The following is a 23,008-nucleotide window of genomic DNA, read 5'->3' as shown; positions in this document are numbered from 1 at the left end:
TTGTGTAAAGATCTGTTCTTGATTTTTAAAAGAAAAGCTAACTGTAGGAACAAGACAACAAGGTATTTCAAGCAGGGAACAAACACTATATATATATGCAGACATACACAATTTCAGGTTAGTCAAGACCATCAGCTTGGACAGCCTCCTCTTTCTGCAGGGTTTGAGTGTTTAGCTGCACCTCGTTAGATTAAGAAGTACATTCACTTCCCCAAACTAAAAATGAGAAAATTAAAACTTACAACAATTTACTGCACAAAACCATACTATATATTGTAATAACAAAATGCTTTATTTTCTGGGAATACAAGGAAAAGCGAAATGGCCATCCTCATTACCAAATGGTCCTAAAAAGGAATTCTTTCTTTGAATACAGAAACACTCATACAGAAAAGACGACCTGTAGATAAGCTCTCCCCTTTAGCAATGGGAATTCTTTATTTTACAGCTGAAATTGGGATTTGAATAATCTACAACAACATATTTCAACTTTGTTTATGTTTTCTAGTCAATGGGGGCACATCTGCCACTCAGCACCGTTCTTGTTTGAAAGCCTAACAGGAGGCTGAAAATACAACACAGATGTAGCTATCACAATTCTCACCCACCTTGCTTTGCAACAAACCACAAGACTTCACCATTACCACAACAAGACAGTGAGAAAGCCACAAGGTAACTCGTCTTCTCTTTTATCTATGAAGACTTCTCATCCAAGCCTTATGCTCATGAAATTCTTGTACCAGTCATCTGATTACACCTCACTACTTCACCACATATCCCCTTAGCTGCAATCTGGAACTTTGTTGTGAAAAGCATACAACAGATCAAAAGTGAAACAAAAATATTTCCCAATGTATCTGCTTTTTAACAATAGGTTTGGAGCTGAGATGTTTTAAAGACCACAAATTCATATCCATAAATTACTTCTGCCCTCTCTGAATTTTACGTCAGAGTTTAACTTGACAAAGAGAGGGACTGGAAGATTCCTAAACTTGTCAGGCTATACAGAAACCTTTCATCTTTTAATTCAGCATGACAACTCTTTGCTGCACGTAGTGTCCATGCTAAGCAGTACAATACACCAGTCTTACTGTTTAAACGGGGTTCATGTTGTCTTAAGCGGGAATGGCAAACTCCAAAATAACTAATGGTTTTCTTTATTCAGGTTAGACATAACAAATATGTCAGATACAGCAGTTAGTCTAGAAAAATACATTTAAAAAAATCTTCAGCAGACCATGCTCCCTGTAACAAAATCTGTCAAAACCAATTTTACAAATTATTCTACATTAATGTAAAAAGAAATTCTTAAATTTAGCATCATGGATTCCATCAAACATCTATCAAAACATGAGTTTCACTATTTGCAGATGTTAGAATTCATAATACATTTTCTTCTAATGTATCCTGTACATATTAAATAACCTAAAAGGCTCTTCTTGTAGTGCATTAACAGTTTAGCAAGCACACTCAGTATTTTTCCAGTACCATTTGCATTACAGGTATTTGCCCGCAAATGTAATTAACATCTAAAAGTGCACACAGTTAGGTCCCCCCTCCCTCCCCATAACCTGTTTCACTGCTGAAACCCAGACATCAACTGGAAACGTTATGCTACTGCAGCAAATCTACCCATGATTAGAAATGTGTGACTAGAACGTTCTTCTTAAACTATACAGGAACTGAATTATATACAAGAGTCAAAAGGACAGCCTGTATTTACATCAAGAAACTTCCACTACCACAGCATTATACCAAGTACTCAGTACAGTGTTACAGTCGGTATTTACTTAGGATTTAGCTGTAAATCAGTATAACACAAAACCTAGCTCAGAGAACGCCCTGAAGAAAATGAACATGTGTATTAAATATGACTTCTGTTATGCCACAGGACAAATATCCATAGCTGGATACTGGTACAAGTTCAGTGTTTGAAACAGTGTGCTGTTCTATAAAGCAACTAAGAAGTTCCAGAACGGTTGCTGGGGAGGGGGGGGAGAAAAAAGGAAAAAGGACAGCAGATGTCATGTAAGAAATTAGACTAGAATAACTAAACCAAACTGTTAGCACAAGTTTAAGACAGTCACTGCATGCAGAAACTTCATGGAAAAGTGTCAGACAGATCTGTATCGCTTGTAATACACAAGCCTGAAGTGTAACTTCACTGATTTTTTTTCATATCAGTTGGTAGAACTTTTCCATACCAAGTGGGAATATTTTAAGATTAAATTCCAGATTATCCAGTTTGAGATTACTAGCTTTACTCTTCAAGAAATCCAGTGTATGAACCTATATTGCAATTCTCAACTGCTATTTAAAAAAAAAAAAAAAAGGCAAACTAATTTTTTCAATTCACTTTTTATGCTGATTTTTTTCAAAGAAATCCAAAGTGTTGACTTTAATTTGCGTTAAAGTGGTAAAACATTTCTCCTATTTCTCCCCTCTCCCAAAAGTGCAAAAATCAAGTTGCTGCTTGGTCCACAAACATAATACATCATATGCAGAGAGATTTTCCTTCTGATGGAATACTGCTGCCAACCCATCACTTCCAGTTTCTACTCCGAGAAAAATGTCAGCGTCCAAAGATGGCATTCAATTCCAGCAGAATTAATTCTACAATCTGATTCTGGTATACTGTGTGGACTGCTATGTTACCAGTCTCTTTCTCTGGTTTTAATAAGGTTGGACCAAAAACTATTGCTACACTTTGATAGGTCATTCGGTTCTTCTCTCCATTCTCTACAACTCTGGAAGGGAAAAATACACACACAAAAGAAGACATCAGTGTTAGAGTGATGACAGGAAAAAAGAAACAGTCCAAAGCAAATGACTATTCATAATATTTAATTACTAGTCTTGTTATTAAGACATACACCTGCTGTGATTTCCTTCTCCACAGAAAAGTTTTACTTGGAAATATTATTCTTGAAATCTTCACGTTTTTTCTAACTTATGTTAGAGAAATCAGCTGTTAGTCCTTATGGACTTTGCAGTAAATATCACAATTCTGACACATACTGTCTAAAGTCCACTGGTGCTCTGCAAGCTTGTATAAAACAGAGAGATATATTGCATTTATCAAGTCCAATATTTGCAAGAAAAATACAGTGGAAAGAGTCACCTACTATTTTCGATTTGATTATTTAGCTTTAAGGGAGGGTCAGTATTCTTTCTAATACTTACCTTTTCAGGTGTCTAAACAGTACTTGCATAGTGTCCTGATTTGGTTTTGGCAACTGTTTAATTAAATCTTTAACAGCATGGACACGCTGTCTTGGTTCTTGCTCTACAGAAGGAAGAAACAAAACCTCAATATTTCTGTTTAAAACTTTGCCATAAAATTTAAGAGACTGGGAGTAAAAGCTTGTTTTGCAGGGCTAATATTAGAGAACATACTGCCACCTCCTGGCCAGCCTCTATATTACTGACCGGCAACTGCAGGTAGCCCTCACAGACATTCAGAATCAAAATGTTCTTTTTACTAAGATAACTGAATTGCACATATTGAGCAGAAGTTACATAAAAAGCACATACACGTTTTCCAGACTTACTAATAGCATTGACAAAGTCATTGAAGTGATTATAAGTGAAGAGTGGCTCCGGCAATTCTCTGAAAAACATCTTTAGAGCTCCTGTGATGACATGTATATCTTCCCATTTACTGTCATTCAAGTCAAGTTTCTCATCTGAGAGACAAAAATAAACAACTAATGTTAATAATTTAACTATGAATGTCTAATTTTTTAATATATAACCTAGTCTTTCCCATAGTATTGTTGTTAAAGCAGTGAAGACTGTATTGTCCTTCAGCCTTTTCTCTGCTTTGTACAGCAGCAGCAGTGTAAAACCTTTTGTATTTATAGGTGGCTAGGAGAATACTTCTCAGAAAAAGCACTGTGTGAGATATTCATATGGCTGCATTCTAATGACAACACTGCATGCTCTCTTAGAAGGGCTAGAACACTGTCAATCCAGTCCTTGAGAGACCTGCAGCAATTTAGAGGCCCCAAACTGCTCGGAAAGGAACCAACAAGAAAAATCTCAACAGGAATTCCACCTCAGCCTGGAAGCAGGGTCTTTTCTGCAGCCAAACTGTGTAGGGAGATACATGTCACTCACTCCCTTACCAAGGACACCAGAGGAGAATATGAACTCCAATATAATACAAAATTTACTTCAAGAACCTGTTAATCAGGAAACGATTGGCCAGATATAGAGGGGCTACTGTTCTTTTCCCAGCTGCAAGCCACCTTGATTCCCACTGAACAAACACTAAGGTATAGGTACATGGAATTTTACACGAGAGTACAGTCTACAACAGCTTGCAATCCCCTTACTATAAGAGCATAGCAGATCTTGCTAAAAAGTAAACTTAATGCTAGTGGAAACTTAATATGCTTACTGTTTTCCCATAAGGTATGCAGTTATTATTATTGTTATTTTTTTAAAACTCTTTTTGCCCCTTTGAATTCTAATACCACTTTTCTTTATAATTATGTTCTAGCAAAACCTCTGTGCTCCATGCAAGAACAAACCTCCAAAATGTTAGTTTTGTTCTGTCTTTCTTAATGATCTATATGTCTACTACACACTAACTTCATCTGTTTTGAAGTCATTTTACTTTGAGGATGACAATTATTAAACATGGTATTTATACATTTTTTCCCCCTTTCTATGAACTTCAAATAATCTAAAAATCTATGTAATCATAATATAGTTCAAGGAAACTTACCGTGATTGACTGCAAATCTTAGTTTCTGTATCACTGCAAGATTACCACTAACTCGGTATAAGCCGTCAACGTCTAGTCCTAAAACAAAGGGATAAATCCATTTTGATACCTTACATACATACAGATTCTGGAATTATTAGACTCCTTGCCTATAGGTCTAGCCTGAAAAATTAAAAACAAAAGCAACCCACCTAATCTTGTAACAACGACCACCTGTTCAACAATGCAAAAAATAAAACTAGCTTTTCTGATGGGCAGGGTACATCGGAGAAGATTTAGTTTTCAGACACACGTTTGGTAACATCAAGCTCAAAAGTAATCTCTAAGTTTCCTACCCTGTAGAACAGTAGTAAATGAGGCAACAGCTCCAAGTTTTCCCAATGAGACTAGGGATCTCGAATGGTTTTCATGGGTGGGCAGGGTATATGCAGAGTCCAACATGCAAGAACCAATTATTTTGTGGACATTCATTTTTTTAATGCATGGTAGTTAAGAAAAATCAAATCAAGTCATGCACAGAGCATCTCAAACTTGTCAAGTGACCAGGTTTGCAAGAAAGATGACATGCATGCACACTCACTCTTCAACAGCCTTCAAAATAAACAGGTAGCCCCTGCCTTTACAGCATTGAGCATTCAACCAGGCAAAGAAGAAAACCGTGTCTCTGTGGTTGCTACTGCAATTATTCAGAAGTGATTGATTAGCAGGTAAAGAATTTAATTGAAATGCCACTTGAATGCAGCATGTGAGTCAGTGCCACTGAGAGGGTGAGTGTTGCCAGAATACCTTCAGTCCCTGTAGCTCCTCAAGGAGTAGTCTGATGCAATACAGCACAGTTACCAGCACCATCTGACATATCCCTTTTCCCCATAATCCACTAGTCATTTCTTTACAGAAAGAAATGATTTGAAGTGTGTTGGCAGTAGCAAGAAGAGTTGAGGAAGTGGGGAAAAAACCTGTTCATTTCTGCCAGCTTCCCCTCGGGTATTTAAAAAGGGAAAACTTCACCACTATCTTCACTGCAGTCCTGTCTTTAAAATACAAAAAAATTAAAAAAAGAACAATGCAAAATAACCCCTTTCTCTCAAACTGCAGACCACAAATGGCAGCAAGCAGTTATCTTTTCCCTCCCAGGCCATAAGATGAGAAAGGACTACAGGTTGCAACAAAACCCTACATGAAGTTCCCATGGAAGATACCTTAAAATTCACTTATAGTATTCCCTTGTAAACACTTACCCTGATTCTCAAGAGAATGTTCTCAAATTAACAGACTGGTATATCTGAGTGATAGTTATGGCAAATCCACTCTCAGGTGATATGGCAATGGCAATAGCAAGAAACAAGCAAGGAAATTAATCCAGACTAGAGCCAAGTCAGAAGTCAAAACCAACATATTTCAAACAAAAAAGGGTGAAGATGTCCTTTAATGCCACATATAGCTTTCAAACATACCATTTTTTCCCAGCTATTAGGTAGGAGAGACTTAGTTTTTGTTTGCTTTCACTGAAAATATGTGTGGACACTGATAATCTCCAGAAAAGCATGAAACTTCACATAGCAATCTGTGTAAGAGGCTGGAGGAGATCAAAATAATAGGTTCCTTTTCTGGCAGTCAAAGCTTATACAGAGCAAGAACACCACTTTTTTTTCCTATAAGTTTGTTTCAAGGAAGTGTTAATATAAGTGACTTTGTAAACATGTTTCAACCTTTCAGAAACTAATGGTTGCATTCAGACATCCTCTCTTCACCTGGAAGAAAATTCTGATGAGATCTATTACTTCTTGTAATCCCTCCTCCCTTAGGCCCCTACTGTTAGGAGGCTGCCTTTTCCTTATCTTGAAAGATACTACGTAGATCAATTCCTTAGATGCAAGACTTCCTCTCCTCTCCCATCCCCAAACTGTACTCCACCTACCCACCCACGCACTCTTGAAAACTCACTGCTAACTGCAGCTACAGGTTTCAGATTATTTTCCTTAAGTAATCTACAGCATTTTACGAATTACAATGTTCAAAATTAGACAGTGTGGTGAGCAATAGAGATTTGGAAACAAACAAAAAAATTCACCATACCATGTTCCTCAACATGCTCAATACACAGCTTCACGAACTTTGGCACCGTGCTGTTTTCTCTTTGACACAAGCTGGTGAGATTGGAACCAAACACTTGATCTGGAACCAAGTAAAGAGACTGATTTACAGTGGAACAGGCTTCAAGTGACAGAACTAGTTCAGGTTAAAACAAACCTCTACAAAGAGCAAAGGCTACTGGATACAATTGTCGCAGTATTAGAGAGAAAAGGGGAAAAGAGAAAACGAGAAAAGTTTTGAAAAGCGTTTCCAACAGCTCCCAGTAAGAAAAAGCTCCCGGTGAGAAAAAGTGTCAGCAGCAACCCAAGCACAAGTAGGGAAACTTTGGTACTGAAATAATTTTAAGCCATCAGAAGAACACTTGTAAGAGTCATAGTCATTGCTGTAATGGGAAATGTAACACTCAAATGTCCTGTTGTACTTCATTCCTGTTCCAAGTTCAAAATACATTTACTGTAATCTTTGCTAAACAATCTGAACAGAGATATGGAACTTCAACCAAAATAAATGCTTTTGTGGATTTTTTGGGGGGGGAAAAAGTAAAGTCATCCGCCATTGAACTTACTGTTTAACCCTACATTACACATTCAGTGACAGAGAAAGGCTTTAATGTAGGAGTTAAAGACTAAGTTCTGACATGGATTTGTAAATGATGAACCTTTATACTGCAGAGCTCTGAAGTGTGACTGTGTATATGCAACCTGGCCACAAGGTTGGAATTTCAGTAAAGGTATTTATTGGCAAAGTCCATACTTTTGGACATCATTTCGAATCTTGTCCTCAAAATTATACTAAAGCCAGATGTAGTGTTTTCTATCTAACTGGAGTTACAGTGAAAGTCAGCTGAACTTTTCATGTTCTTGTAATGTCTTAGTAAATGCCATCAATGTGCTAACTCCTCTTGTTCAGATTGTATGGTAGCACTGAAATCTTTCCCAGGCCAGCTTCTATGGTTTTATTAACAACGGCCAAATAACTCATGACCTCCCAGGTTCAGATGCATGAGACTGAAACAAGGTCTTGAAATAGAGAGGCAAAGCTCACGCTCTTAAAGTGAATAAAGTTCTATTTTATCCTTTAAACATGGCATGTAAGCGACCATCCTCGCAATATCTAGTACATCTTGCTTCAGAGCTTATGCAAGAGGGAGACTGCTCTTGCATTTGCATCATGCATAGCATCTAACCCACTTTTCATGTTTAGAAATTTAGGCAGGTTCACTAGCAACACTTGCATCTGACGAGCACTTTGGGAAATCCAAACAGCTCACCAAAGCAATCGTACGGTATGAAAATTGGCATATAATGATATTATTAGCTGTAGGCATATAAGGTCAGTGACCCAAAACACCTCATTCCTGCTGCTGCTACTCATGCAGCCAGCTGTATAAGCAGAATCAGTAGCAAAGGGTTGAGAAAGCCCAGGAAGTAGAAAGCCAGAATAGCAAGCAGCTGTAGCAGGTAAAACAATGCAGATTAGGTAGCAGGAGAAAATACTAGTATGTAACAAAAGGATTTGCTACAACTGCTTCTGACTTTAATAATCTCCACATGTACCAGAATTGTATTTATTCCTCTCATCTTAAAAGTAGCTTTTGTAATTTTGTTTTTCCACGTACCAAAGCTTTAGCACAGTTACTTTTGTGCTTAATGCATGCTGTTTCAAGACCATTTTCCAAGATTTTTCATTTTTCAACTCGCATTACATTTGCCAAGTTGTCATTTACTGAATTTATTCTGTAGCAGCCACAAAAGTACACTAGGCCTTTAAGTAGACCTTTGTATTTTTCACTCATACAGTAAACATAAAACTGTACAGTGCAGATCCAACTTCGTAAGTTTACATCATGCTTTTAAATAAAAACAAACTCTTCTTTCCTTAATATCTTTATTAAAAATCCAATCATCAGCATGCATACGTACACATTGAACTTGACTTAGCATTCACCGTTGCTAATGTCAGAAGTTATATCATGGAGAATTCACATGAATTCTAAGCTGTAAAGCAGAGCAGAACCAAGTCTGGGAATAATGCCTTCTTATCCCAAACAAAAATTTCATAATTTATGGTTAAGTTAGGTTTGCAGATACACAAATATATCAAATGCCACATGCAACAGAAGCACACCTGTTAAAGTATGCAGTTAGGCAAATCATAGTCGGATTTGGGTTATTTGCCTACCCATACGCTATTTTGACCCTAGTAGAGCACCACCTACAAGTCCTGCTAAAGCATACAAACAAGCAAAGGAGGTTTTACAGAAAGTACCAGAAATTAGCAAGAAGAAAGTTACACAAACACATTAACTTTGATCTGTGCAAATACTGTTCTCTTTCAGAGTTTATACAGGTGTGACAGATGAAAGTATAATATATTAAATTATCAATTCTTTCATAAATTGCATTTAAGAATATCTGTTGTCAAACATTTGTTTGTAAAAAATGTATACATTCAAAGAAAAAGGTTAGGGAAAAGATTTCCTTTAAGATTCCTTTAGCCTCTTTTTTTTTTTTTTTTTGCCTAAATATCTCCTTTCTTATGAGATGCTGCAAGATTGTCTGGTTCCATTCAGACTAAGAACACCCCTGTGAAACATACGAGCATATGCACATGTGCTCAACTTTCCTTTCCCTTGTACAAAGGAATGATTATCTGGCTATCCAAAATTTCCAGCTCAGAACTGCAGACCAAATGGAGTCTCTAGCTCAGAAACACTCAAGCTCCATGTAGGTCCCTGGTCTCTCATTTTCCACTTCAGTTTTGCCAGTAATGAGAGTAGAAGAGGACATCCTTCATCAAGTTTAGCAGCTAACAGCATTGCTCAGAAGAATGACAAACACACACCAGTTCCACTATACATACAAGACTTTTGTTAAGCCAGCTATATACATGTGTTTTACTCTAAAACTAGACAATTTAAACCCCATTTTACACCTGAACTATGAAATTTATTTTTTCAAATTATTTCCTTTGTCAAAAAAGTTCATTTACCCTTAATGTAGCCTTTTTCGCGGACAGCTTGTAATGTAGGTCGTCGTGTAAGAAACTTCTTTAGCTTCGTTTTGGTCTTTTTCTGATCTGTAGAGTCTATATTGCTAGGCATTTTCATTGCTGGAAACAGAAATGCACTTCACATTAATATCCACAAAACCAACACTGAACTTCTCTGCCAAGGAATCAATATGAAAAAACATCTCAAAAACACATGAAGATACAAAAACTCTTCAAATTTGCACTGCATCTGCATTTTCCTTCATTTTTTGAACTCCTTGTACATAGCATTCACTTTTCAAGCTGCCAATTCAATAACCTTTCACATAAAACTTCTAAAACCAAGTGCCATCTGTGAAATTAAATGGTAATTTACATAAACTAAACATGGAATTTAAATTGTATACCTATGTTTCAAAACCAGTCCTGCCACTCATTAAGTATTTTAAATGAAATAAATACTTTCTTGCAAATTACATAAAGCCCAGAAGTAAAATACAGAAAAAAAAGTCTGCCTAATATATTTCTCTGGAGAGAAAGAAATTTCTGTGGCAAAAGCAAATTTCTCTGAAGGTGTGATTAAAAATGCTTAATTTCTGCAAGCAAGCCAAAATAACATCACTAACAACTTGTGAAATTGAAGTTTATGTGAAAATACTTACAGATGCTGTACCACAAACAAAAAAAATGTAAAAACACCCAAATCAGTTTTGAACAGGCAACAGGACAAAACGATTCTTAATCCAAACTATCCATAAGAGTCAGAGAAAACATCTGATTACCTCTGTACATTTGACAACACCCTGAAAATAATCCATTTCACTACTCCTGTTCTCTCCTATGTTTTAAGTAGGATTAGGAAAACATGAATAAAAAGTTAGTAATTGTCACCAAGGTGGAGAAGGAATTATACCAAAGCATGTTTACAAATTGGAGTAGTTTCATTCTTAAATGTCTTTTTGATTTCTTTTCTATTTACACTTAATAGTAAAGACTTTTTTTTCATTGCTAAAAATGAATTCTTGGAGAATTTTCTACTCACAACGAAGTTTCTTAGAGTCTTTATTCTCTTTCTCTTTGTCTTGTTTTTCCACCCCTGGCGAATCTGGTACCTCATCTTCTAAAGCTTCATCAGACTCTACCTATTAGATTTAAGACAACATAGAGGTCAGTTTACCAGTTTACAGAACATAGCATTAAAGGACATATCACGGAGACAGTTCTAAAATACACTTTTTGTTTCCCCTTTAATGGTATTCAGTTGGTTCTTCCTGAACTCTAGATGATAAAATTATCTTTCAGCTGGTATCTGGTATTATACCATTCTCACTGTAACTGAGTAACTCTGCCAAAACTATTTGATCACAAGACCCAATAAAGACAAAAACTCGATTACATAAACTAATAATTTTTTTCCTCAAATCAGTAGACAAACATCAGCTATTTTATTCACGTGGTCTACTACAGAAGCACCTGATTTATATGGTCTAAAACCCATTTCTAGAACATTTACCCTATCTGTAATTTCTAACTAAAATTTTCTGTCACAGAAAACAACAGCCAGTTGGAAAACTTCACCACTGTCAGAACATACACAGAATTCACTCCAGCAGTTTATTCCAGGGTCCAAAAAGCCTTGCTCTGTGTGTTATTGTTCTCTCAGCACATTCATAGAACCATAGAATGGTTTGGGTTGGAAGGGACAGTAAAGATCATCTAGTTCCATCCCTCTGCCATAGGCTGGGGTATCACCCACTAGATCAGATTGCCCAGGGCCCCATCCAACCTGGCCTTGAACAACTCCAGGGATGGGGCATCCACAGCTTCTCTGGGCAACCTGCTCCACTGCCTCAACACCCTTTGATATTCTTGGGGAAAAAAATAAAAAAAAACACAACACACGTTTAAGTGAAAATGTAAATCATGTTGTAGTGTGTAGGCAGAAACCAAAGTCTACACAACTGTCTATCTGCAGCCTCATACTTAAGCTGGTCATGACATCAGACATTAATAAAGAGAAAAAGAATAGAAAAAGAAGTTTCCTTTGGTCTCAGTGCAAAATATCCATTCCGTCATTGACCTCTACTAACTGCTCTTCTACTAAAGCAGAAAGACTTCATTTCTATGCAATTACAAAAAGATCAGTAATCTATTTTCTTAGAAGTGTCTCTCATCTTAAAAATAATGCAAGGTTGTGTACTATAGAACACCGAATGAGCAAAAAACATGACTATTCATGACGTAAAACAAGTTGCACTTTAACCTGCTGGGTTGAGAAGACTTTAAACAAGCCTCATTCCTTGTTGCTTTTCGAAAGCTTTGGATAGCCTTTCTCGTATGTCAAAGTTCACTACATTCAGCAATTCAGTTAATGTCCCTGCTAAGGATCTCTGTCACTGACATCATTTGGACCTCCAAACGATGTCTCCATTATTGAGAACATTTGAACAATATTCTCTTCAAGAGGCCTCTAAGTTCCTCAGGGCTGTTAAATTTCAAAGCTATGTTCTGTTCTACTTCCTCAACACGATATGTAGTACCTCACTCTTGCCTCAGTTATATCCCAGCCTTTCCATTTCCATTTCAGCAAGGGAGAAGTGTCAGCAGTGTTACGTGCGACAGACAGGAGAAAGGTGTTGCTGAGTGACTGCCTGTTATTAACAGTCTTGACATTTTTGTACCAGAAGTTAAGGGGCCCAAACTGTGAGCACAAAGAAACTAAACCATTTGTATTACCCTGCTGTGTTTGGGTGGAAAAAACTATCAAGGGTTAAGAGAAATGAAGGCTACTGACTGACAGCAAAGCATCAACTTTAATTATCTGCTGCCTGGAGACTAGGACATAAATGCAGCTTTTCTGGGAAGGAGCCAGACCTGTAGCTACACAAATTAAGAATGTGCATTAACTCAATTTGAGGGTAGTATTTTCTCCAATGTCTCCTCCAACTTCTGAATTCAAAGATGGTAAAATCTTGTTCAGCAGCATCAAGAGCAAATGCTTGATCACCTTTCTGTTGATAAGGAGTTGGCGTTATAACACAGTATTTTGCCAGGGCTTTTGATTTACACTTTAATGTAGTCTTATTATAATTGAATAGCAGTAACAGATGCTGACTAAGTTAAGTCACTATGCTAAGCATTCCCTTGGCAGTCCTTCCCCCTTTTGCTTCCCGTCAGAACCTTTCAGCTTGCTGAGATAGAAAAATTATCTGGGCACAGCAGGAAGCTCATTGCTGAGCTGGAGATCAGTCCACACCTCCCAGTCCTTAGTCCAGTGGACCATTCTTCTTCCCTTGTCACTATTAGTTATATTTCACTTGTCATCACCAGAAACTGCCACATCTTCAACCGCCAGCCCATGCTCAAGAAAATGAAGAAACTAAGATCTATATGAAGCACTTGGAGTCATTACATAAATCATTTTACTAAACAGTATTACCTTGAAAACAGAACCTTCATGATTCCAATACATACCTGATTGTTGATGGTGTAGTTAAGAACTTTATACCATTCATTAATGAAGCTGTCATTATCAGACTGAATTAAGAGCTCAGTTCCTTGGCGGGTTCTTAGCTTTAAAAAAAAAAAAAAAAAAAAAAAAGATGTCATCGGAATTGAGAAACTTACTAGAATTCCCAGTTGAAATTACCTAAACAAAGTTAAACATTTTTTTGGCACAACTTTTAAATAATATATAGCTACTCAACAATCAGTGAAAGCAGTACATACATCTGCTTAAAATTTAAATGCATGCATATAGGCTGTGCAGACATGAAAGAAAGGACATTTCTTGCAGGTACTAGAATAAACATACATGTACATTTGAGAGGGGAGAAATAGAAAAAACTGAACTAATTGAAGCTTATGCTTAGAGACACTTTCTGAAGTCACTTGAAGTGCCTATAATTTTGCATTTAAATAAAATAATTTACCTCAATAACATTCTTTTTGCTGGATTTGTCCTTTGAAGCCCAGTCAATCAATGCCCCTTTGAGATCCACTGTAAATTCTGGCTTAGACTGATTGACACCAAACTTCTGGAAAAAGGAACAATGATGATGAAAAGAGAAAAAAGCTTTTAACAAATAGCCTTGCAATTCTCTAAATGCAACACACCAACATTTTATTTGCAGCCTAGATGATTTAACCCAAATACAGTACTTTGCTACATATCAACTGACATGATATCAGGAAAAACAAAAAACATACCCCAAAAAATCTTTAAACACACCTATTAGAAACTGCCCAGCCTAAAGACTTTAAAATTCCATAGTTTTAAGTGCCAGATTCTAGCAGAGGCTTTTTTCTGTCGCAAGTAGTAGATGTCCATAGATATTTTGATTACAGCTTGATCTTAAAATAGTCCCAAGCTTTCAAGACATAAGGCTAACACATAACTGAACGCAAATCATTCAGTCAGTTAACAACATCAATATATAAAAACACAAATCCCACCAGGAACAGTAGCTTTGCCAGATAGGAATCACTACACACAATACATCCCTCTTGCACTGAAAGAGCACTTTCAGCTCTTACATTTTCAGAACAAATACTCTTTTTAAATGTTTCCAATGATGCTTTTTTATATTAGATCTATTTAATGTTTTCCTTTAATGCTTCTAATGTAATACTAGAGCATACTCCACTAAGTAAACACAAATCAATTTCACTGCCTAGCTACTTAAAAAAAAAAAAAACAGTAAATAACCAAAGTGATTTTAAAAAGCATTCTGAAGGGTTGCTGGTGGGTTAATAATTGAGGAACGCATGAGGGAGCTATTTTTACTTCCTACTTGTACATTTATGCTGGGTATGGCAAATTTTTTAAGCCAAGTACTTTTATTAGGGTTTCAGCATACACCACATAGCTTTGAAGTATCATTCCTCAAGGAAACCAATTTAGGGAACCACACAAACAAGAAGCTCCAACTGTGAATAAAATAAGCAAAAAAAAAAAAAAAAAAAGAACAGGAAAAGCTGTCAATTGGCTGCAGTACAGAAATTTAATGTTGTACATCTGAGGACAGCCTGTAGTATCTGATCCAACATAAAGATTCTTTTCTACTTCTGGAAAGAAAACAGAAAGAAAAGAAAAAAAAAAAAAGAAATTTGATGTTTCTGCAGGAGCTCAGGATGACCTGAGCCTCAGGACAATCTCCTTGCTGTGAACACAAGGCTTGCAGCCTGTACCACAACAACCATATCCAAAGTGAGAAAAAACAGAAAACAGAATTAATCTGCTGCTTCTGATTAAATTCCCAGCAAGGATGTTAATTAATGCTAATTGTGTTTTAGAAAGGCTGTTTACCACTAGAAAATCTCCCTGTTTGATTCCTAAGGGCAATTAAGCATTAAATGGAAAGAAACAACATGTGAAATATCAGAAGTGGGGAATATTTCTAGTTTACCCAATGTCAACTTATGTCTGAAAAAACCTTCGAACCTGATTCTCAGATATCTCATCTAAGACTACTGCCTAATAGCTTTTGGTAGTACAGTTCAGAAATGGAGATCGCAGAAGCTAGAAGCAAATGTCGGACAGATGCACCTCTGGCAATCATGGGCAGCTGTACAACAGCTGTCTATTTAGGAGACCCACACAACTGCTGCATATGCAACTGAAGTGCACCAGGCACACACCACCACCTGACAGCCTACAGCAACTTTCCTGCATGCTGGAAAAGAAAAAAAAAAAAAAAAAAAGATTTATAGAGCTTGCCACTGGAGAGAGCAGGAGATTAGTGCCAAAGTCCTGTGCAAGATCAAGGGATTTATTAAAAACACCTCCCACATGATGCTGAGCAGCACAGGAGATGACCTGCTACAGGGGAAGTCAACAAACAACAGTCCTTACTGTTTTGACCAGAGCGAGCTTCCCTCCTGCCCTGCAATACGGTCCCGTTTGCTGAACTCCAGGTAACAAACCCCAGTGCTACCTCAAGCACTGTTGCACTCTACCCTTGTTTTCAGGCTGACTCCCTTCAGCATATCAGAGGAGCACAGAACACAAAAAACAGAAGCCACATTTGCCGGGGTAGAAAAACAGAATTCTTCCCCAGCTCCTTCACATGAGCAGTGCCAAATCTGCAGTTTCAGGATGCAAGCTGGTGAAAACAACAAAGCACACACTCCAGCCTCTCTGCAAAACACCTCTGATAAGTCAAACTTAGAATTTCCTTAAATAACAAAAAAATAAGTTTAGCATTTAATGTCTCCTATGAGTTTCTCTGCCATGCTTCTTTTCTGCTCCTGGGTGCACGAAAATGAGAAGCCAGCAGTTGTTTCCCTCCTGAAAAGATTCCAGAAGCAAATGCAGGGCTGCTCGGATGCTCAGCATCCAAAGGTTAGCTAAAGGGGATCAAATCCTCCTGCAGCGAACAGGTTTTGTTGGGAGAAGTAAAAAGAAAACCTGTCCCTTTAGCATCTGCTGCCACCTAGACAAAGCCTGCTTTCTCAGAGCGAGCTGTCAAGCCAGCACTGGTCAGGTCACATTTAGTTCTTGCTGGGCAGCTCCCTGCTTCTTACCAGATTTCTCTTTTCGGCTGTCTGGGAAGTTTGGAAAGGACAGCAGAAATGAGACTGAAAGAGGGGAGAGGTCTCTAACACGGTGCTGTGAGATATCCGATATAAAGAAGTTGTCCTACATTCACTTCTGACAGTTTTTTTTGAGGAACAAAAAAAGTATAGTCACGGGATGCGCTTATGCTATTTCCATGGCAGAGATAACTTTCACTTTCTGGAAAGCACAGGGGATTTTTTTGTTGCTTCAGACACAGTAGATGCTGAGTAGCTTAAGGACTGCCTCGAAGATGTGTGCTGGCATCAATAGCTAGAAAGCCTTTTCGGTGTTTTTAGAGGTTGTCTCCAAGCCACGGAAGCCTCCAGAGGAGGAACCATACAGTCTGTATGGTGATACAGGCCAGCATTCGTTGGAAACAGAGTCAGATATTACTTGTAGGAAGGCTTTAAGATGTACAAATGACCCCTACCGTTCTCAATATTCTGTTCCTCATCAGTGTTTAGTAGAATTTTTAAATCCCCAATCTTCTTCACCTGCAATCATCTGCAGAAATAGCACTGTGGGGCTCTTTAGCGGCTCCTTTAGAGCTGGTAACAAATATTGAGAACTTACAGCTTTGACAAGAAAATGAGAAATATTAAGATATTCTTTACTGTCATAGTAAGATGTTGGAAGTTTTTGGAAATCTGTCTCCAATAGTAGTATTTACATTACCAATAGCTTTTATGATAATAATCTAAGCTCCTATATACTCAGCTGTGCAACACTGATGAACTGTAGTAACGTCCGTATCACACACTTGTCTATAAGCAGTGGTATATCATAATAAACAGTTTGCCCAAATCAACCTTGAAGATTGCTTACTTCTTTACCTTTACATGGGAAGTTTACCACCACCATACCTGACACTGGTGACATGCAGCTGTTGCAGAAGTTTGATGGGTGAAACCTTTCAGTAATTGCTATTTCCCATGTTTTATGAAGCCCCACCACTAAAATCTGTCAGTAGCTACTACAACTCATTCCCACCAAGAGACAGAGCTTTTCAGCTATTGAAAGAAAGTCTCAGGAACTGTAACTACACTCAAAACGTTTAGCACTTTCCACTCTTCAGGGAACACAGCCAAGAACCAAAACAGCTTTAGTGACCCCCACTACCTTAGTCCTCAAGAAGACAAATAAATGAAACCACTTTTAATGTTTTCAGGATATAATTTATAATGAAACCTTTAGTTTGATTCTGATTACGTTAATAATCAGAACTAAGATGTTAAAAACTACTACAGCCAATCAAGAATTTTTATTTCTTCTACAAAGAGTATTAATTTCTCCTCATCCACCTTAGACAAACTACTGTATTAGCTACCAGCATTTACCAGTTTCTGATAAGCACCACTTCTATGCTTGGCACCTACACTTCAAAATATGACTAACTACAAATACTTACGTTATACTTAGGAAGTCCTACAAATTTATGTCAGCTTTCTGTATGTGGTATATAGCCAGAACATCCTCAAGTTTTTCCTTTTGGTTTTTATGTATAAAATTTATGTTTCTGTGTATTTCAATTATAGCTAGAATTAAGCAATACCATGTGCATCACTGTATCAAAGGCACCGTAGGCACCTTACAAACATCTTAAATTAGCTGTGTTAGAAAGAATTAGAAATGGTCAGTTTTTAACAGATATTTTATATCATGCTGTTTATTAGTCAAGACACTAATGGTTCAAACAGTAGGCAAATTTGGGGTTATAATATAATTCTGGTACTGATGAACCAGACAATCTCTGTACCTTGTTCTATTAAAACAATTACAGGATTATTGTAATTCATTTTTGTTAATTTGTACCTTAAAAAAAAAGTTGAGAGAATAACAAATAGGATACATAAGGTGTTATATGAAGAGAGAAAACTTGGAAAAGCTCAAATTTACTTTCCAGATTAGTGGCAAATAGCCTTACAGCGACAAGAGACATGCAACAAGAACACATACACTGATAGCTGAAACTCGGTCAGAGTTTACATAGGTGACAGCAGGTCGACGACTGAGAGCATTTTTCCAAGAAGAAAGCAGCGAGAGCAAAAGCTCAGGGATTGAGCTCACTTGGCAAAGTGACTTGATGAGAAAAAGGAAGAAGAGTGATGAAGTCACAAAACAATGCACAAAAAATGATATGGTTATATCAATCGCTAGACCACTGCTAAACAAACATTCTTCTCTCAAGATGAAGGAGAAATGTAATTCTTCTCACATGTCAGACTTAGACTTGGCTCCACCTTATTGAAATACTGATACAGTTCCAAGTTTCTGACGTGTGAGGCAGAATTTTTAACATCCCCAAAAAATTTCCTATACAAAGATGAAAAAGAACATGTGCTGAATATTTACACATTTAGAAAACCTAGGGTAAGTCTGCACACACAGTCCTTGAAGGATGTTCTCCCTTGACATTTTCAACTTAATCATAAACATGAACAGTATGAACTGAATAAAGCTGTGTACAGCATCAGGTACTTGACAGCATGCCACATACCTGACAGTTTCCCACAGAAATATTCTTACCAGATAGTGACCATGGGACTTTTTGCTGCACTTAAATTATCAAAAGAATTGATAATTTTTTTTCCCCCTCTTCACTGAATGACTGTAGTGTTAGGTGTGTTACACCCTATAAATAGTCTTCTTAAACAATAAGCAGATCTGCACAACTATCTTCTGTGGATAATTCAGTCAGGCACACATCCATTCATAACTGTATCATACATTCATGAACAGTATGATATAATCAACATATTGTTAATTTTTTTTTTTTTGATCTACAGCTAAATTTGGATCAAGAGTATTAAGAAATTTTAGAATAAAAATAACATTATTGCTATAATAATAGTATTCTTTGTGCACAGAGACTAAATATTAAACCTCACCCCTGAACGTCCAGGAATTTCCCAGTTCATGAAGTAGGGTGATAAAACTGAACTGGGCTGAACAATAGACAATAACTGAAGGGCATGAAGGAAGGCAAGGGAGGAAGTTTTTAAGCCTTCTGATCCCAGTACTTCCTGCTTTGAGACTCACCTTGTAAAAGTCCTCCAATATTTCTTCAACATATTTTGTTATGGAAGTTATGTATTAAAAAGTAGTTCACAGGTTTTCTTATTAATATTACTCACAAAAGAGAAAAATTATTACATTTACCTAGCGTCCCAATGTTTACAGTTGTGAAAGTCACTTTCAGATATATGTATGTTTCTATTCATTTTTTTCTGTGCTTTGTCTCCGATGTGCATCACATTCTTTTCCCCTCCCCACATACAGCATAGCCAGACCTCCTTAGGTCCATTTTCTACTACAGACAGCACAGTTCACCTTATCCTATACCTTAATTCTTATACTTTTCCTCCTCTTCTCTTCAATCTGCTTGATCATTTCGCCCAGCTTCCATATTTCCATTCTCTACTACTCCCAATGTTGTTATTCACCTATCCTCATCCATATTCCTGCAACCACCTCTTCAACAGCAACAAAAGGGCAGAAAAATGACGTTTACACCTCTGAAATGAACTCAGAGTTTTAGAAAAGAATGGTGAGTATCAACTGACTGTCCAAAAAGAAGAGTAGCAAGAGAAAGTGAGCCAAGTAGAAAGATCAGCAATTTTGCTGGAATCAGCATGACAATATCCTGGAATAACCAACACTTTATCTGACCTATCTTTAGGTATTATAGGAGATCCACATGAAATTTTAGTATCAGACCTCCGAAAGTGGGTAATTAAGACATAGTTAATGAATCATTTCTATACTGATTAATGTAGGAACATAGCTGGATAAATATAGCCTATTTAATTATAGTGCTATTAGACCAGAAATGATATAAAAATTGAATAGATGTCACATTTGGTGTGATGTTTTCTCTTTAGGTCTTCATCAGGCATCAGAATAGATTCAAATACCTGTCACCCACTATACAGATATAAAACAAAATAAGGAGTTCAACGAGGGAATCACTAAACAGTAAGACAACAATACTAAATGTACACTTTCTCCCGTAAGTTCAAAGCACTGCTGCCTACCAACAACACCTACAGCAGTCCTTTTTATTTATATTATTCAAATACTCCAATGCAATAAACTAAGTGTCAGTGTCAGACTTTTTTTTTTTAATTATATTTACCACATCAAAAATTACCTAGGAACAGTAAAGCAAAAGAACTATTTAGATAAACACATTAGTAAGGAACACAAAAATATCTGGTCCACAGCAAAAAAAATAATCAACTTATTGAACATCTGAATGCCTCTTCATCTGTTTCATACTTACTAAATGTAAAAATGTTTCTGAATTACAAGAAAGTACATTTGTTTTTCTTCTCATCCTACATCACAACTATTTTCCTGGTAACTTCTCCAGCCTCCCCACTCTACCTCCCATACTCACACCTTGTGTGTTTTTTTTTCTAAATTATGCATATATATTAATTTTTTGTGATTTATGTGATTAACACTTAAATGAAGGCAGGGACTTGTTCCCAAGCTTACCCAGCCAGTTCCACTTCCTTGGGTTTTAGTGAACAGCAGTGATGAACCCTGTAATACCGCCCATGATGACATCCAATTCTTTCTGTAAATATTTGTAAACAAACATATGATAAATTGACTTTGAAAGCACATATTTAAGCTATCAGTGTTGCCCAGTTGACCTGCATGTTATTAAAACTTAACCATATATACAGTCATTAGTGCCATCAGTAAGTCTTAATTGCTAGCGTATTTGTAGAAGGCAGCATATGTTAATAGTCCCAGCCTGACCATCAAAATCTAAATCAAACAAAGCTAATTAGCAGTGGAAGCAGTTCACCAGGAGGAATACCATACAATTATAATTTCAAAAGGGCTAATCGGGAATGCTCAACCCACTGTGTACTAAGGAGATTGTGCCAAAGTACCACATAATTCTGAAACTGACTGATCACATCTAACTGGGATGCAACTGTCCCCATTTGTATGCAATAAGCTAATTTACACTGGCAATGAAATATTTGCTACACATCTTTAAGATGTGGAAAAAGAACAAATCAGTTGTTCCAGCTGTCTGACGATATATTTTTGTGCCTGAATATCTGTCCTGAGGTTAAAAAAAAAATTGACGAGCCCTGACAATCTATTCCTACTGCCCAAACATGAATTATTATTCAACAGCTCTCACAGTGACATGCTGCATCTTTCTGTACAGCAGCCCAGTAATCCAGATCAGTGATTCCCAACAGATGTGACTTAAGTGGCAAGATTATACTGCACCAGCAGCAGCTTGCACGAGCCACTGTCTGCCCTTTCCTACCAGGCTCTTAGGAGCAGCTCTGGGGAACCAAGCTGGGGGCAAGGTCTGCTGCCCACCTGTACTAGACTTGGTCAGGGCATCTCTTAAAGATCAGCTACGTGCTAACAATTTAATCCTCAAGAAAAATATGTTCCATGTATCAAAAATCTGGGAACACTGATCTCTGTAACACAGTACTAGAGATTAAAATTAAACGTAAAAAAGCAAACCTAAATAAAAACTGAGGAAAAAAACACATTTTATAGCACTGACTCTTTGCAAAATGCTAGAATTTTAAGTTACACAGCATTACTTGGATTTACATTATGTTTTATGCAGATGCCTGCCTGTGAGGCAGAGAAAGGAAGTTAAAAAGAGGTCATTCATCACCTACGGGGAGACAAACATTGGATAAGACATTATGTAGGAAATCCTTCACAAGAGAAGTGAAGGAAGAACTAGGGGGAACATGAAATACACTCTCCTTAAATATTAAACCAAATGAAGTGAAAGTCTGAAGACCCCTCTTACACCCCTCTTATTCTAGGAACAAGACAGACTATAAGCTACATAGATTTTGCCGTAAATAAATAAATTCCTTTAAAAAATAAGCTGTCTCTCATCAGTACACCTTCGTGAAATCACTGCCCTCTATGAGGACCTGGCACACGCAAGCCTCTGGATGCCTGAAGTCCACTATTAAGTCACTGGGAAAAAACACAGACTTCGCTTTGGGACAAGAAAATACGCAACCTACAAGAAAATCTCTAAGGCAAATTCAGAGAAAAACTAAGAAATTGCAAAACATTCTATGCTGTCCTAATACAAGTAATTGCAAAAGCCTCAATGCTGTCTTAACATTGAAGTCAAATACCTTACACAAAGTCTTACGTATGTGTACTTCTAGAACTCCAAGACTTACCGAACTTTCTTCCCATTTTCTGTAATTTTCGTCACATTCAATAACCCATACTTCTCTTGACCCTGTAAGATGCAGTAAGGCATAATAAATTAAAAAGAAAATCTGCTTCCATTGCCATCACATCACTGAATTACATCCCTCAAATAATCAATTTCTGAGAACAAGCCATCTTTGCACATGTTATACAGTTACATACAGCAGTTTCTTGAAGTTATATTTAAATATGCAGAGATCAGCAAAGTCAAGATTACTCTGGGAAAATACTCATCAACATGAAGGAGGTAAAAAGCCTTCTTTCTTCATGGCCTAGGTTCTTTTGACAAGCTAAACTTAAATTCTTTGTGGTACAATACAGTGGAAATTTTAAACAAGGATATAATAATTGGCGTAATAGCAAAATTGTGTTTGTGTCTTTTACTAAAAAAGGAGGCT

The 23,008-nt window shown here is 37.0% G+C and overlaps 1 protein-coding gene across 9 annotated transcripts in view; it reads right to left on the bottom strand.

The window, feature by feature from the left end:
* Positions 1-271: 271 nt before the first annotated feature.
* ARHGAP12 (Rho GTPase activating protein 12) overlaps positions 272-23,008 on the bottom strand; it is a 78,039-nt gene continuing 55,302 nt past the window's right edge. For 5 of the 9 annotated variants that reach the window (XM_084511303.1, XM_084511308.1, XM_084511306.1 and 2 more), the window contains 11 exons: positions 22,577-22,638; positions 20,877-20,958; positions 13,750-13,854; positions 13,292-13,390; positions 10,860-10,959; positions 9,818-9,937; positions 6,809-6,907; positions 4,733-4,810; positions 3,552-3,686; positions 3,184-3,286; positions 272-2,747 (listed from right to left, as the gene is read on the bottom strand). In XM_084511303.1, coding sequence (XP_084367429.1) covers positions 2,573-2,747; positions 3,184-3,286; positions 3,552-3,686; positions 4,733-4,810; positions 6,809-6,907; positions 9,818-9,937; positions 10,860-10,959; positions 13,292-13,390; positions 13,750-13,854; positions 20,877-20,958; positions 22,577-22,638 — 1,158 coding nt within the window. In that variant the 3' untranslated portion in view covers positions 272-2,572. Of the gene's footprint in view, positions 2,748-3,183; positions 3,287-3,551; positions 3,687-4,732; positions 5,764-6,808; positions 6,908-9,817; positions 9,938-10,859; positions 10,960-13,291; positions 13,391-13,749; positions 13,855-20,876; positions 20,959-22,576; positions 22,639-23,008 lie in introns of those variants that run through there. The other 4 variants (XM_084511307.1, XM_084511309.1, XR_014690361.1 and 1 more) reach the window with 3 other exon arrangements.

The sequence above is a fragment of the Aythya ferina genome (genome assembly GCF_964211825.1).
Source record: "Aythya ferina genome assembly, chromosome: 2".
Classification (NCBI taxonomy): Eukaryota; Metazoa; Chordata; class Aves; order Anseriformes; family Anatidae; genus Aythya; species Aythya ferina.
The sequence above is the reverse complement of the archived record's forward strand: the minus strand, read 5'-3'. Positions and strand labels throughout refer to the sequence as shown.